Raw genomic sequence first — 13,624 nt, forward strand, 5'->3', positions numbered from 1 at the left:
TGGTGAAACCTCGTCTCTACTAAAAATAGAAAAATCAGCCAGGCATGGTGGTACGCACCTGTAATCCCAGCTACTCAGGCGGCTGAGGCAGGAGAATCGCTTGAACCCAGGAGGCAGAGGTTGAAGTGAGCTGAGATCACCCCACTGCACTCCAGCCTGGGCAACAGAGTGAGACTCTGTCTCAAAACAAAAACAAAAAAATTATACACAAATGTTCACATCGCATTATTGATAATGGCCCAAAAGTAGAAATAATCCTAATGTACATCAACTAATAAATGGATAAAAAATGTGGTGTATCTATAAAATGAAATAGATGTTATTCAGCCATAGAAAATAATGAATTTTTTTTTTAAGACAGTCTTGCTCTGTTGCCTGCTGGAGTGCGGTGGCACAATCACGGCTCACTGCAGCTTCAACTTCCCAGGCTCAAGCGATCCTTCCCCGCCTCAGCCTCCCAAGTAGCTGGGGCCACAGGCATGTACTTCCATGCCGTATTAATTTTGTGTGTGTGTGTGTGTGTGTGTGTGTGTGTGTGTGTGTGTGTGTCGGGGAGGGAGGGGTAAATAATGGGGTTTCCCTTTGTTTCTCAGGATAGTCTCAAACTCCTGGGCTCAAGTGATCCTTCTGCCTCGGCCTCCCAAAGTGTTGGGATTACAGGCATCTGCCACTGTGCCTGGCCAGGAATGAAGTATTGATAGATACTATGAACATGGATGTACCTTAAAAACATTATGCTAGGGCTGGGTACAGTGGCTCAGCCTGGGCGATGTAGTGAGACTCGTCTCTATGAAAAAAAAATATATACTTTTTAAAATTACATTTAAAAAGCCCTCCCCAATCCCATTATGCTACATGAGAGAAGCCAATCATAAAACAATATAAATTATGTGATTCCATTTATATGAAACATCCAGAATAGGGAAATCTATAGAGACAGAAAATAGATTAGTGGTTGCTAAGGGCTGAGGGAGTGGGAATTGGAGGGAAATGGGGAATCACTACTAATGAGTATGGAATTTCTTTTTGGCTTGATAAAAATGTTCAAAAATTGATTGTGGTAATGGTTATAAAACTATGAATATATTAAGAACTACTGCATTGTACACTAAATGAGTATATTGTATTGTATGTGAATCATATCTCAATAAACCTGTTACATGTAAAAAAGAACAGTCTCTACAGGTTCTATAGATATTAAAAGGATAGTAAGAATATTATGAGCAATACCATGCCAATAAATTTGACAACTTCAATAAAAATAGACAAATTCCTTGAGACCCAAATTGCAAGAGCTCATTCAAGAAGAAATAGATAACCTGCATAAACCCTCTATCTTTAAAAAAAAGAATTGGTAGTTTAAAAAAATCTTCCTGCAAAGAAACCTCCAGGCCCAGACGGCTTTATTGATAAACTCTACAACACATTTAGGGGAGAAATAACAACATCTCCACACATACTTTTCCACTAATTTAAAGAGGTGGCAGTACTTTTCAACTCATTCTCTAAGGTCAGCAAGCATTACTCTGACACCAAAACCAAATAAAGACATTATGAGAAAAGAAAACTATAGTCCAATATCCTCATACATATGGAGGCAATTTTTTTTTTCTTTTTTTGAGACAGAATCTCCCTCTGTCATTCAAGCTGGAGTGCAGTGGCGTGATAATAGCTCACTGAGGCCTTGGACTTCTGGGCTCAAGCGATCCTCCCACCATAGCCTCCTGAGTAGCTGGGAACACAGGCATGCTACCACACTCAGTTAATTTTTATTGTTTTGCTGAGATGGGGTCTTGCTATGCTGCCCAGGCTGGTCTCAAATTCCTGGCCTCAAGCAGTTCTCCTGCTTCAGCCTCCCAAAGTACTGGGAATACAGGTGTGAGCCAACATGCTCAGACAATGCAAGCATTCTTAACATAACTTTAGCAAATTGAATCTAACAAAATAGAAAAATGATAATTCACCATGACCAAGTGAGGTTTATTCTAGGAATGCAAGATTGGTTTAATATTCAAAAATTAATGAATGTAATCAACTATAGCAGACTAAAGAAGAAAAATATCGATCATCTCAATAGATGCAGTAAAAGCATTTAACAAAATCCAACACCTTTTCATGATTAACAATACTCAATAAACTATGATTAGAATGGAACTTCCTCAACCTGATAAAGGGCATCTAGGGAAAACCTAACATCATAATGAAAGGTGAGACTGGATGCTATCTCCCTAAGAGCTGGAATAACAGTAGGATGACTATTCCTACCACTTCTATTCAACTTTGTACTGAAGGTTTTAGTCAGTGCAATAAGGCTGGAGGAGGAGCAGGAGAAAAAGGATAAGAAGGAAGGAAGGAAGGAAGGACGGGGAAAGGAACAACTTAATGAAAACACTGGCAAGGTCGAGGGAGGGGCCAAGGTGACCAACTAAAAGTAGCTGCTGTTGGCCGCTCCTATCAAGAATGAAAACAGCGAGTGAATGTTGCACTTTCAGGTTGAGGTAACCAGGTTCTCTCATTGGGACTAACTAGGCGGTTGGCACGACCCATGGAGAGCGAGGAAAAGCAGGGTAGTACAACAGCCCCACCTGGGAGCCGCATAGGGCAAAGGAAGTTCCCATCCCCAACCAAGGAAGGCGGTGAGTGATTGTGGCACCCTGTCCAGGAAACCATGCTTCTTCCACAGATCTGTGCAACCCGTGGATCAGGAGATCCCCTCGTAAGCCCAGGCCAACAGGGCCTTGGAACCCAAGCACAGAGCTGCCCAGACGCTCAGTGGCCACTGAGGTTGCAGCCAGCAGCAGCAGGCTGGAAATTGCCTAAGATGACCAAGTTCCTGGGATGGCCGCCATCACTGTGGGTCCAGTCTGCCCTTTTCCCCTGCCAGTGCTGGGGAGAATAGGTGGTTTGGACCAGGAGGAATTCCCCACAGCACAGCACAGTGGCAGTGGCAAATTGTGGCCAGACTGCTTCTTTAGGTGGGACTCGGATCCATTCCTCCTCACTAGGCAGGGCCTCCCTGCAGAAATGTCAGCAACTCCAGGTAGGGGTTTATGGGCAGAACTGATCTCCCTGGGAAGGAGCCCCCGGGGGTAGGGGTGGCTACCGTCTTCGTGGTTCAGCAGACTTACTCTTTCCTGCCTGCTGGCTCTGAAGGGTCTGGGCAGTCCAGAGGAGGGGGATTCCCTTCAGTGCAGCACACCTGCTCTGCCAAGGGGCAGTCAGAGTGCTTCCTTAAGCAGGTCCCTGATCCTGTGCCTCCTGACTGAGACCCGCCCCCCACCAGGGCTCGCCAGACACCTTATACAGGAACGTTCGTGCCGGCATCAGGTCAGTGCTTCCTCCCAGAGGATGGAGCAAACTGCCATCTTTGCTGTTCTGCAGCCTCCACTGGTAATACCTCCAGGTGCGAGAGGGACCCAGGAGAGTAGGGTATAGATTCGACCCCCAACAAATGGCAGCAGCCCTACAGAAGAAGGGCCTGACTGTTAAAAACAAACAAACAGAAAGCAACAACAACAACATCAACAAAAAAAGACCCCACAAAAACCCCATCCAAAGGTCAACAGCCTCAAAAATCGAAGGTAGATAAACTGAGGATGATGAGAAAGAATCAACACAAAAACGGTGAAAACTCAAAAAGCCAGAGTGCCTCTTCTCCAAATGATCACAACACCTCTCCAGCAAGGGCACAGAACTGGGCTGAGGCTGAGGCTGAGATGGATGCACTGACAGAAGTAGGCTTTAGAAGGTGGGCAGTAACAAACTTCGCTGAGCAAAAGGAGTAATGTTCTAACCCAATGCAAAGAAGCCAAGAACCATGATAAAACATTATAGGAGCTGTTAACCAGAATAACCCGTTTAAAGAGGAACATAAACAACCTGATGGAGCTGAAATACACAATGTGACATTCACAATGCAACCACAAGTATCAACAGCTGAAGAGACTAAGCAGAGGAAAGAATCTCAGAGCTTGAAGACTATCTTGCTGAAATAAGACAGGCAGAGAAAGGGAACTATGGGATTATATAAAAATACCGAACCTACGGCTGATTCGGGTACCTAGAAGAGACAGGGAGAACGGAACCAAGTTTCAAGTTGGAAAACATACTTCAGGATATCATCCAGGAGAACTTCCCCAACCTAGCAAGACAAGCCAGAACTTCTCCAACCTAGCAAGACAGGCCAACATTCAAATTCAGGAAATCCAGAGAACTCCAGTAAAATACTCCATGAGAAGATCAACCCCAAGACACATAATCATCAGATTCTCCAAGGTCGAAATGAAGGAAAAAATGTTAAGGGCAGCCAGAGAGAAAGGACAGGTCACCTACAAAGGAAAGTCCACTGAGACTAACAGTGGACCTCTCAGTGGAAACCCTATAAGCCAGAAGCAACTGGGAGTCAATATTCAACATTCTGTTTTTTTTTTTTGAGACGGAGTCTCCCTCTGTCACCCAGGCTGGAGTGCAGTGGCGCAATCTCGGCTCACTGCGAGCTCCGCCTCCCGGGTTCATGCCATTCTCCTGCCTCAGCCTCTCCGAGTAGCTGGGACTACAGGCACCCGCCACCACGCCCGGCTAATTTTTTGTGTTTATAGTACAGATGGGGTTTCACCGTGTTAGCCAGGATGGTCTCGATCTCCTGACCTCGTGATCCGCCTGCCTCGGCCTCCCAAAGTGCTGGGATTACCGGCATGAGCCACCGCGCTCAGCTCAACATTCTTAAAGAAAAGAATTTCCAACCCAGAATTTCCTATCTGGCCAAACTAAGCTTCATAAGTGAAGGATAAATAAAATCCTTTTCAGACAAGCAAATGCTGAGGGAACTTGTCACCACCTTGCAAGAACTCCTGAAGGAAGCACTAAATATGGAAAGGAAAAACTATTACCAGCCACTACAAAAACACACTGAAGTACACAAAGCAATGACACTGTGAAGCAACTACAATAACAAGTCTGCAAAATAACCAGCTAGCATCATGATGACAGGATCAAATCACACATAACAATTTTAACCTTAAATGTAAATGGGCTAAATGCCCCAATTAAAAGACACAGAATTGCAAGCTGGATAAAGAATCAAGACCCATCAGTGTGCTGTATTCAGGAGGCCCATCTCATGTGCAAAGACACACATAGGCTCAAAATAAAGGGATGGAGGAAAATTTACCAAGCAAATGGAAAGCAAAAAAAAAGCAGGGGTTGCAATCCTAGTTTCTGACAAAACAGACTTTAAACTAACAAAGATCAAAAAAGACAAAGAAGGGCTTTACATAATGCTAAAGGGTTCAATTCAACAAGAGCTAACTATCCTAAATATATACACACCCAATACAGGAGCACCCAGATCTATAAAACAAGTTCTTAGAGACCTACAAAGAGACTTATACTCTCACATAATAATAGTGGGAGGCATTAACACCCCACAGTCAATGTTACACAGATCATTGAGACAGAAAATTAACAAGTATATTTAGGACTTGAACTCAGCTCTGGATCAAGTGGACCTGATAGACATCTACAGAACTCTCTACCCAAAAACAACAGAATATACATTCTTCTTGGTGCCACATGGCACATACTCTAAAATTGATCACATAATTGGAAGTAGAACACTCCTCAGCAAATGCAAAAGAACTGAAATCATAACAGTCTCTCAGACCACAGGACAATCAAATTAGAACTCAAGACTAAGAAACTAACTCAAAACTACACGACTACGTGAAAACTGAACAACCTGCTCCTGAACGACTCCTCCATAAATAATGAAATTAAGGCAGAAATCAAGAAGTTATTTGACACTATGAGAACAAAGAGACAACATACCAGAATCTCTGGGACACAGCTAAAGCAGTGTTAAGAGGGAAATGGATAGCACTAAATGCCCATATCAAAAAGCTAGAAAGATCTCAAATCGACACCCTAACATCACAACTAAAAGAACTAGAGAACCAAGAGCAAACAAACCCCAAAGCTAGCAGAATATAAGAAATAACCAAGGTCACAGCAGAACTGCAGGAGATAGAGACACGAAAAACCCTTCAAAAAAATCAACTAATCCAGGAGCCAGTTTTTTGAAAAGATCAATAAAATAGACCACTACCAGACTAATAAAGAAGAAAAGAAGAATCAAACAGACACAATAAAGAATGATAAAGGGGACATCACCACTGATCCCACAGAAATACAAATAACCATCAGAGAATACTATAAACACCTCTATGCAAATAAACTAGAAAGTCTAGAACAAATGGATAAATTCTTGGACACATACACCCTCCCAAGACTGAACCAGGAAGAAGTTGAATCCCTGAATAGACCCATAGGGAGTTCTGATTTGGGGCAGTAATAAGCCTACCATCCAAGGAAAGCCCAGGACCAGATGGATTTACAGCTGAATTCAGAGGTAAAAAGAGGAGCTGATACCATTTCTTCTGCAACTATTCCAAACAACATGAAAAAGAGGGACTCCTCCCTAACTCATTTTATGAGGCCAGCTCATTCTGATACCAAAATCTGGCAGAGATACAACAAAAAAAAGAAAACTTCAGGCCAATATCCCTGAAGAACATTGATGTGAAAATCCTCAATAAAATACTGGCAAACCAAATCCAGCAGCACATCAAAAAGCTCATCTACCATGATCAAGTCAGCTTCATCCCCAGTATGCAACACTGGTTCAACATACACAAATCAATAAATGTAATCCATCACATAAACAGAACCAATGACAAAAACCACATGATTATCTCAATAGACACAGAAAAGGCCTTTGATAAAATTCAACATCCCTTCATGCTAAAAACTCTCAATAAACTAGGTATTGATGGAACATACCTCAAAATAATAAGAGTGATTTATAATAAACCCACAGCCAATATCACACTGAATGGGCAAAAGCTGGAAGCATTCCCTTTGAAAACTGGCACAAGATAGGACGCCCTCTCTTACCACTCCTCCTCAACATAGTATTGGAAGTTCTGGCCAGGGTAATCAGGCAAGAGAAAGAAATAAAGGGTATTCAAATAGGAAGAGAGAAAGTCAAATTGTCTTTGTTTGCATATGACATAATCTTCTATCTAGAAAACCCCATCGTCTCAGCCCAAAAGCTACCTAAACTGATAAGCAACTTCAGCAAAGTCTCAGGATACAAAGTCAATGTGCAAAAATCACAAGCATTCCTATACACCAACAACAGACAAGCAGAGAGCCAAATCATGAATGAACTCCCATTTACAATTGCTACAAAGAGAATACAATACCTAGGAATACAGCTAACAAGGGGAGTGAAGGACCTCTTCAAGGAGAACTACAAACCACTGCTCAAGGAAATCAGAGAGGACACATACAAATGGAAAAACACTCCATGCTCCCAGAGAGGAAGAATCAATATCATGAAAATGGCCATACTGCCCAAAGTAATTTATAAATTCAGTGCTACTCCCATTAAACTACCATTGACATTCTTCCCAGAATTAGAAAAAAACTATTTTAAAATTCAATATGGAAGCAAAAAAGAGCCCGTACAAGTCAAGACAACTGTAAGCAAAAAGAACAAAGCTAGAGGCATCATGCTACCTGACTTCAAACTATACTACAAGGTTACAGTAACCAAAACAGCATGGTACTGGTACAAAAACAGACACATAGACCAATGGAACAGAATAGAGAACTCAGAAATAAGACCACACATCTACAGCCATCTGATCTTTGACAAAACTGACAAAAACAAGCAATAGGGAAAGGATTCCCTATTTAATAAATGGTGCTGGGAAAACTGGCTAGCCATATGCAGAAAATTGAAACTGGAACCCTTCTTTACACCTTATACAAAAACTAACTCAAGATGGATTAAAGACTTAAATGTAAAACCCAAAGCTATAAAAACCCTAGAAGAAAATCTAGGCAATACCATTCAGGACATGGCACAGGCAAAGGTTTCACAACAAAAATGTCAAAAGCAATTGCCACAAAAGCAAAAATTGACAAATGGGATCTAATTAAACTAAAGAGCTTCTGCACAGCTAAAGAAACTATCATCAGGGTGAATAGACAACCAACAGAATGGCAGAAAATTTTTGCAATCTATCCATCTGACAAAGGCCTAATATCCAGAATCTACAAGGAACTTAAACAAATTTACAAGAAAAAAATCAAACAACCCCACTAAAAAGTAAGCAAAGGACATGAACAGACAATTCTCAAAAGAAGACATTTATGCAGCCAACAAACATATGAAAAAAAGCTCAAGCTCAGTATCACTGATCATTAGAGAAATGCAAATCAAAACCACAATGAGCTACCATCTCACACCAGTCAGAACGGCAATTATTAAAAAGTCAAGAAACAACAGATGCTGGCGAGGCTACAGAGAAATAGGAACGCTTTTACACTGTTGGTGGGAATGTACATTAACTCAACCATTGTGGAAGACAGTGTGGTGATTCCTCAAAGACCTAGCACCAGAAATACCATTTGACCCAGCAATCCTATTACTGGGTATATACCCAAAGGAATATAAATCATTCCATTATAAAGATACATAAACATGTACGTCCACTGCAGCACTATTCACAATAGCAAAGACATGGAATCAACCCAAATGCCCATCAATGATAGACCGGATAAAGAAAATGTGGTACATATACACCATGGAATACTATACTGCCATAAAAAGGAATGAGATCATGTCCTTTGCAGGGACATAGATGGAGCTGGAAGCCATCATCCTCATCAAACTAACGAAGGAACAGAAAACCAAATATCACATGTTCTCACTTACAAGTGGGAGCTGAACAATGTGAACACACAGACACAGGGAGGGGAACAACACAAACTGGGACCTGTCGAAGGCGGGGACGGGGAGGGAGAGCATCAGGGAAAATAGCTAATGGATGCTGGGCTTAATACCTAGGTGATGGGTTGATAGATGCAGCAAATCACCATGGCACATACTTACCTATGTAACAAACTTGCACATCCTGCACATGTACCTCAGAACTTAAAATTAAAAAAAAAAATTGGCAAAAGATTTGAACAGATAATTCATCAAAAAAAATATGGGTGGGAAAAAAAGCACATGAAAAGATGCTCAATATCATTAGACATTAAGAAAATATAAATTAAAACCACAATGCACTATCACCTCATATCTATTAGAATGTCTAATATTAGTAAGACTGGCCATATAGAGTGTTGGTGAGGATGTGAACAACTGAAACTCATACACAGTGCAGGTGGAAGTGTAAATGATACAATTTCTTTGGAAAAGAGTTGGCTGTTTCTTCAAAAGTTAAACATTACTCTGCCATATGATCCAGACATTCCACTCCTAAGTGCCTACTCAAGAGAAAGACAGCACACGTCTATACACAAAATTGTATACAAATGTTCACAGCAACTTTATCTGTAATATCCCCAACCTGGAAACAACCAAATATTCATCATCAGATGAATGGACAAACAAAATTGTGGCACTTCCAAACCACGGAAACACTACTCAGCAATACAAAGGAATAAACTACTGATACAAATCATAACATGGATAAAATGTAAAATAATCATGCCGAGTAAAATAAGCCAGACAGAAAAAGGATACATACTGTAGGATTCTACTTACATAACATTCTAGAAAATACAAACTAATATAATAGAGAGAAAGCAGATTGGCAGTCGTCTGGGGACTAGAGGTGTGGGAGAGAGGCATTACAAAGGGACACCAGGAATCTCAGGAATCTCATGGCAGTGAAGGATGGATGTGTTCTCTGTCTTGACAGTGGTGATGGTTGTTGCATAGGTATATATGTACGTCAAAATGTACCCAGTTGTACATAAATATATGTTCGGTTTACATATCAGTTATACCCCAATAAACCTGTTAAAAAATGACATGCTGGCTGGGAGTGGTGGCTGACGCCTGTAATCCCAGCACTTTGGGAGGCTGAGGCAGGTGGATCACAAGGTCAGGAGATCAAGATCATCCTGGCCAAGATGGTGAAACCCCGTCTCTACTAAAAATACAAAAAATTAGCCGGGCGTTGTGGTGCACACCTGTAGTCCCAGCTACTTGGGAGGCTAAGGCAGGGGAATCGCTTGAATCTGGAAGGTGGAGGGGTTGCAGTGAGCCGAGATCATGCCACTGCACTCCAGCCTGGGCGACAGAGAGAGACTCTGTCTTCACAAAAAAAAAAAAAAAAAGACATGCTTCCCTAGGCCGGGTGTGATAGCTCATGCCTGTAGTCCCAGCATTTTGGGAGGCTGAGACGGGCAGATTGCCTGAGCTGAGGAGTTCGAAACCACCTTGGGCAACATGGTGAAAGCTCGTGTCTACCGAAATACAAAAAAGTTGGCCGGGCATGGTGGTGCGTGCTTGTAATCCCAGCTACTCGGGAGGCTGAAGCAGAAGAATTGCTTAAGCCCAGGAGGCAGAGGCTGCAGTGAGCCGAGATCACACCACTGCACTACAGCTTGGGTGACAGAGTGAGACTCCATCTAAAAAAAAAAAAAAAAAAAAAAAAAAGACATGCTCCCCTAAAGGCTGCATCTTAGGAAAATACCTTTTAGTAGCTTTGCTAACTGAACATACTATCTTCATTCATTATCTCCCACTGAATGAATCCAGATTTTAAAATGTCATCTGGGTATTATTGACATCAATTTATTGTAACACTAGATCCTTTATATAACGAAAATCCTCATTCATCTACATTGATCAAAATTAACTAACAAGCTGACAAAGCTCTTCTTTGCACAAACACAAACCCAGTAGGAAAGTCATCAAACTAGGAAGTCAAATCAGCCTTTTCTGTAATCACATTGAAATCCATTAATACCTGAGTCAGAGGTAAAGACAAATACTGTACATAAAAAATATTAAGAGAAAACCACAAAAGAATTAGAGCTATATGTACAGCAAATGAATTAATCTATGGAAATACATTTTAGAATTTATTGTGAACTTAATTTTTTAGGTATACACATTATTAAAAAGGACAAGTAACTTCTGAGCTGAAGGTAGAAGTTGAAGTTATATATACAGTCATGTACTCATGGGTAACACAGAAAGCAGAATGCAAAATAAGAAATGTTCATATTCTATTTATATATATAGAGAGATGCAGTCTCACTCTCTCCCCAGCCTGGAGTGCAGTGGCGTGATCTTAGCTCACTGCAACGTCCGCCTCTCGGGTTCAAGCGATTCTCCTGCCTCAGCCTCCTGAGTAGCTGGGATTACAGGCGCCCACCACCACACCTGGCTAATTTTTGTATTTTTAGTAGAGATGGGGTTTCACCATGTTGGCTAGGCTGTTCTCGAACTCCTGACCTCAGGTGATATGCCTGTCTTTGCCTCCGAAAGTGCTGGGATTATAGGCATGAGCCACCGTACCCGGCCTCAATTTAGATATTTCATAAACTAAGGCCTTATTAACAATTTCTGACAGAAGAAAAATGCAACCTCCCTTATCTATGTAATCTAAAAAGGAGAGAGGATAACGAATGAAGCCCAGAGATGTGAAAGATCATGCTCTCTGTTGACTCAATCACATTTGGAATTTAGTTCAATATATCAGTCAAATCCACTTTTAGCTCCCTGCCACTACTAGGAAAAAACATCTAAACTCTGATAATTAAAAATAACATACTTACCATGAAAATTTTCCACACACAGTAAATAGAGAAAAAGTAACCAAGAAAATTAAAATATTTCCCCTTGAAGGTTTTGGAGTATTCTATTCTCTCCTGGGGGAAAACAAACACAAAACATAGTTTTCAGCAAAATATAAATTTATATTCAACACAAGTATTCTTCTCTCTATGAATCACTGTTCAGGCTAAGTCAAAAAACCATACATTGTAATAATATTAAACTAATAACAGTAGTTGTGGCCAGCATTTACTGAACGCTTACTTTTAGCTAGAGACTGGGATAAACATCTTACATGCATTATCCACTTAATCTTCATAACAACTCTTATGAGATATGTTCTATTATCTTAATTTTACAGATGAGAAAATTGGGGCTTTGAGAGGTTCAATAACTTGCTCAAAGTCACACAGCTGGTGAGTAAGCTCAGGTTTATCTGTTTCCAAAGCCTATGTTAACCTCTATCCTATAAGGTTACTCCTGTAAAGTTATCCTCAAAAAGAATTAAAACTTTGCAATCTTCACTAACAGATTTTGCATATTTAAATTATATTTTATTTTAGGTGTACATAGGAAAGTTACTTCTTACAGTTTTGACACTTATTGATCTGGATCCTTTAAAATAGGGCTAGGCCATCCATGGCAGATAGGTGTCTACTGCTCTTATAATATCACTAACTTATAAAGGAATAAAAGCTACCATCTTTATCCCAGGTTAGTAGGAGGTGGTACATGCCACCTTCCTAAATGTTGAAAAGCCTCTTCTGACTATCCCACCAATTGGTACTATTGAGAGTGTTCCATTAAGGATTTTGCTAGTGACAGGAGCAATTTCATGAAAAGTGAAGATCCCTTATCCCTAATGCTTCATGGCTGATATTGAAGCTGTGAGGTATCTCTTGCTTGGCCACAGAGAAACCTAAAAAGCCATTTAGTCTTGTTCTCTCTTTAATAATATTGGTAAAAACCACACTTCAGTTTCCTTGCTCTGTACCTTGGTAGCATATAGATCAGCTGTTTCCAGAAAAAGCTGCCTGCTTAGTTCTTCCAAAGCATCCACTTCCTGTTGAATAAGAGTAAGATCTGGCACAGAATGGGCATCAAGGTTTAAATCACATAGGAATTTCAAGAAATGGCAATGAGAAAGCATATACTTTTGGTTTTTCCTATAGTGGACTCCCGGAGTTGCCTATGTTCTCAATTTCCTGTTTCATAGCCAGCAGTGCTACTTCAGAGCAACTTTCCCAACCTCTGAGGTAGGTATGTAAAAGCTTCTCCATCAAGAGCATCACCACCAAACAATTACCACTCAGTTTCTCTTAAGTCAAGCGGCTCAAACAGATGGTTTCATTTGTTTTTTGATTTATCTAGTTAGATTAAGTCAAATGTAATGTTCAAGATTGTAAATAGTTACATAATAATAACTATAATAAAGCATAGCTTTCTCCTACATTATCTGAATATAATGTTAGAAAAGGGAACTAATACTCTACTGTGTTCTAATATAGGCTAGGATTTACAGACATTACCTTATTTCTTTTCAAACATTATCTTCTTTTATATCTTATCTTCATGGGATTGTCTTATGCCATGGTGTTATCCATTTTGCACATAAGGAAAGTGAAGCTCAGAGAGTTAAATAACTTGCTCAAAGTCACACAATTAATTGATAGAGATGCAAAGTCAGATCCTCTTTTCCTCCAAAGCCTGCTCTTTCCATTACACTATGTTATTTTCCAAAAACTCAATCAGGTAGAGTTATTATTCTCCCATTTAGAGAACAGGAGCTCAGGGAGGTTAAATAATCCTGATATGTTTGTTGACTCATCACTAATAGCTCAAACCCATATTATTGGCTTTTATGAACTTTTAAGTAATAAACACAGTAAATATAGCCCCTTCTAAAATAGAAGCACATACTTCAATCCAAATCCTCCCTCCTCTCTGATTTTTCCCACTATTACCCACATCAGTAAGTGC

The 13,624-nt window shown here is 40.5% G+C and overlaps 1 protein-coding gene across 4 annotated transcripts in view; it reads right to left on the reverse strand.

Moving 5' to 3' along the window:
• The window catches only part of GPR89A (G protein-coupled receptor 89A), a 75,431-nt gene that overhangs the window by 18,372 nt on the left and 43,435 nt on the right, over positions 1 to 13,624 (reverse strand). For all 4 annotated transcript variants that reach the window (XM_030824739.1, XM_030824738.1, XM_030824740.1 and 1 more), the window contains exons 9-10: positions 12,639 to 12,727; positions 11,647 to 11,739 (exon numbers count right to left, since the gene is read on the reverse strand). In XM_030824739.1, the coding sequence (XP_030680599.1) occupies positions 11,647 to 11,739; positions 12,639 to 12,727 (182 nt within the window). The remainder of the gene's footprint in view (positions 1 to 11,646; positions 11,740 to 12,638; positions 12,728 to 13,624) is intronic.

The sequence above is a fragment of the Nomascus leucogenys genome, chromosome 12, assembly GCF_006542625.1.
Source record: "Nomascus leucogenys isolate Asia chromosome 12, Asia_NLE_v1, whole genome shotgun sequence".
Classification (NCBI taxonomy): domain Eukaryota; kingdom Metazoa; phylum Chordata; class Mammalia; order Primates; family Hylobatidae; genus Nomascus; species Nomascus leucogenys.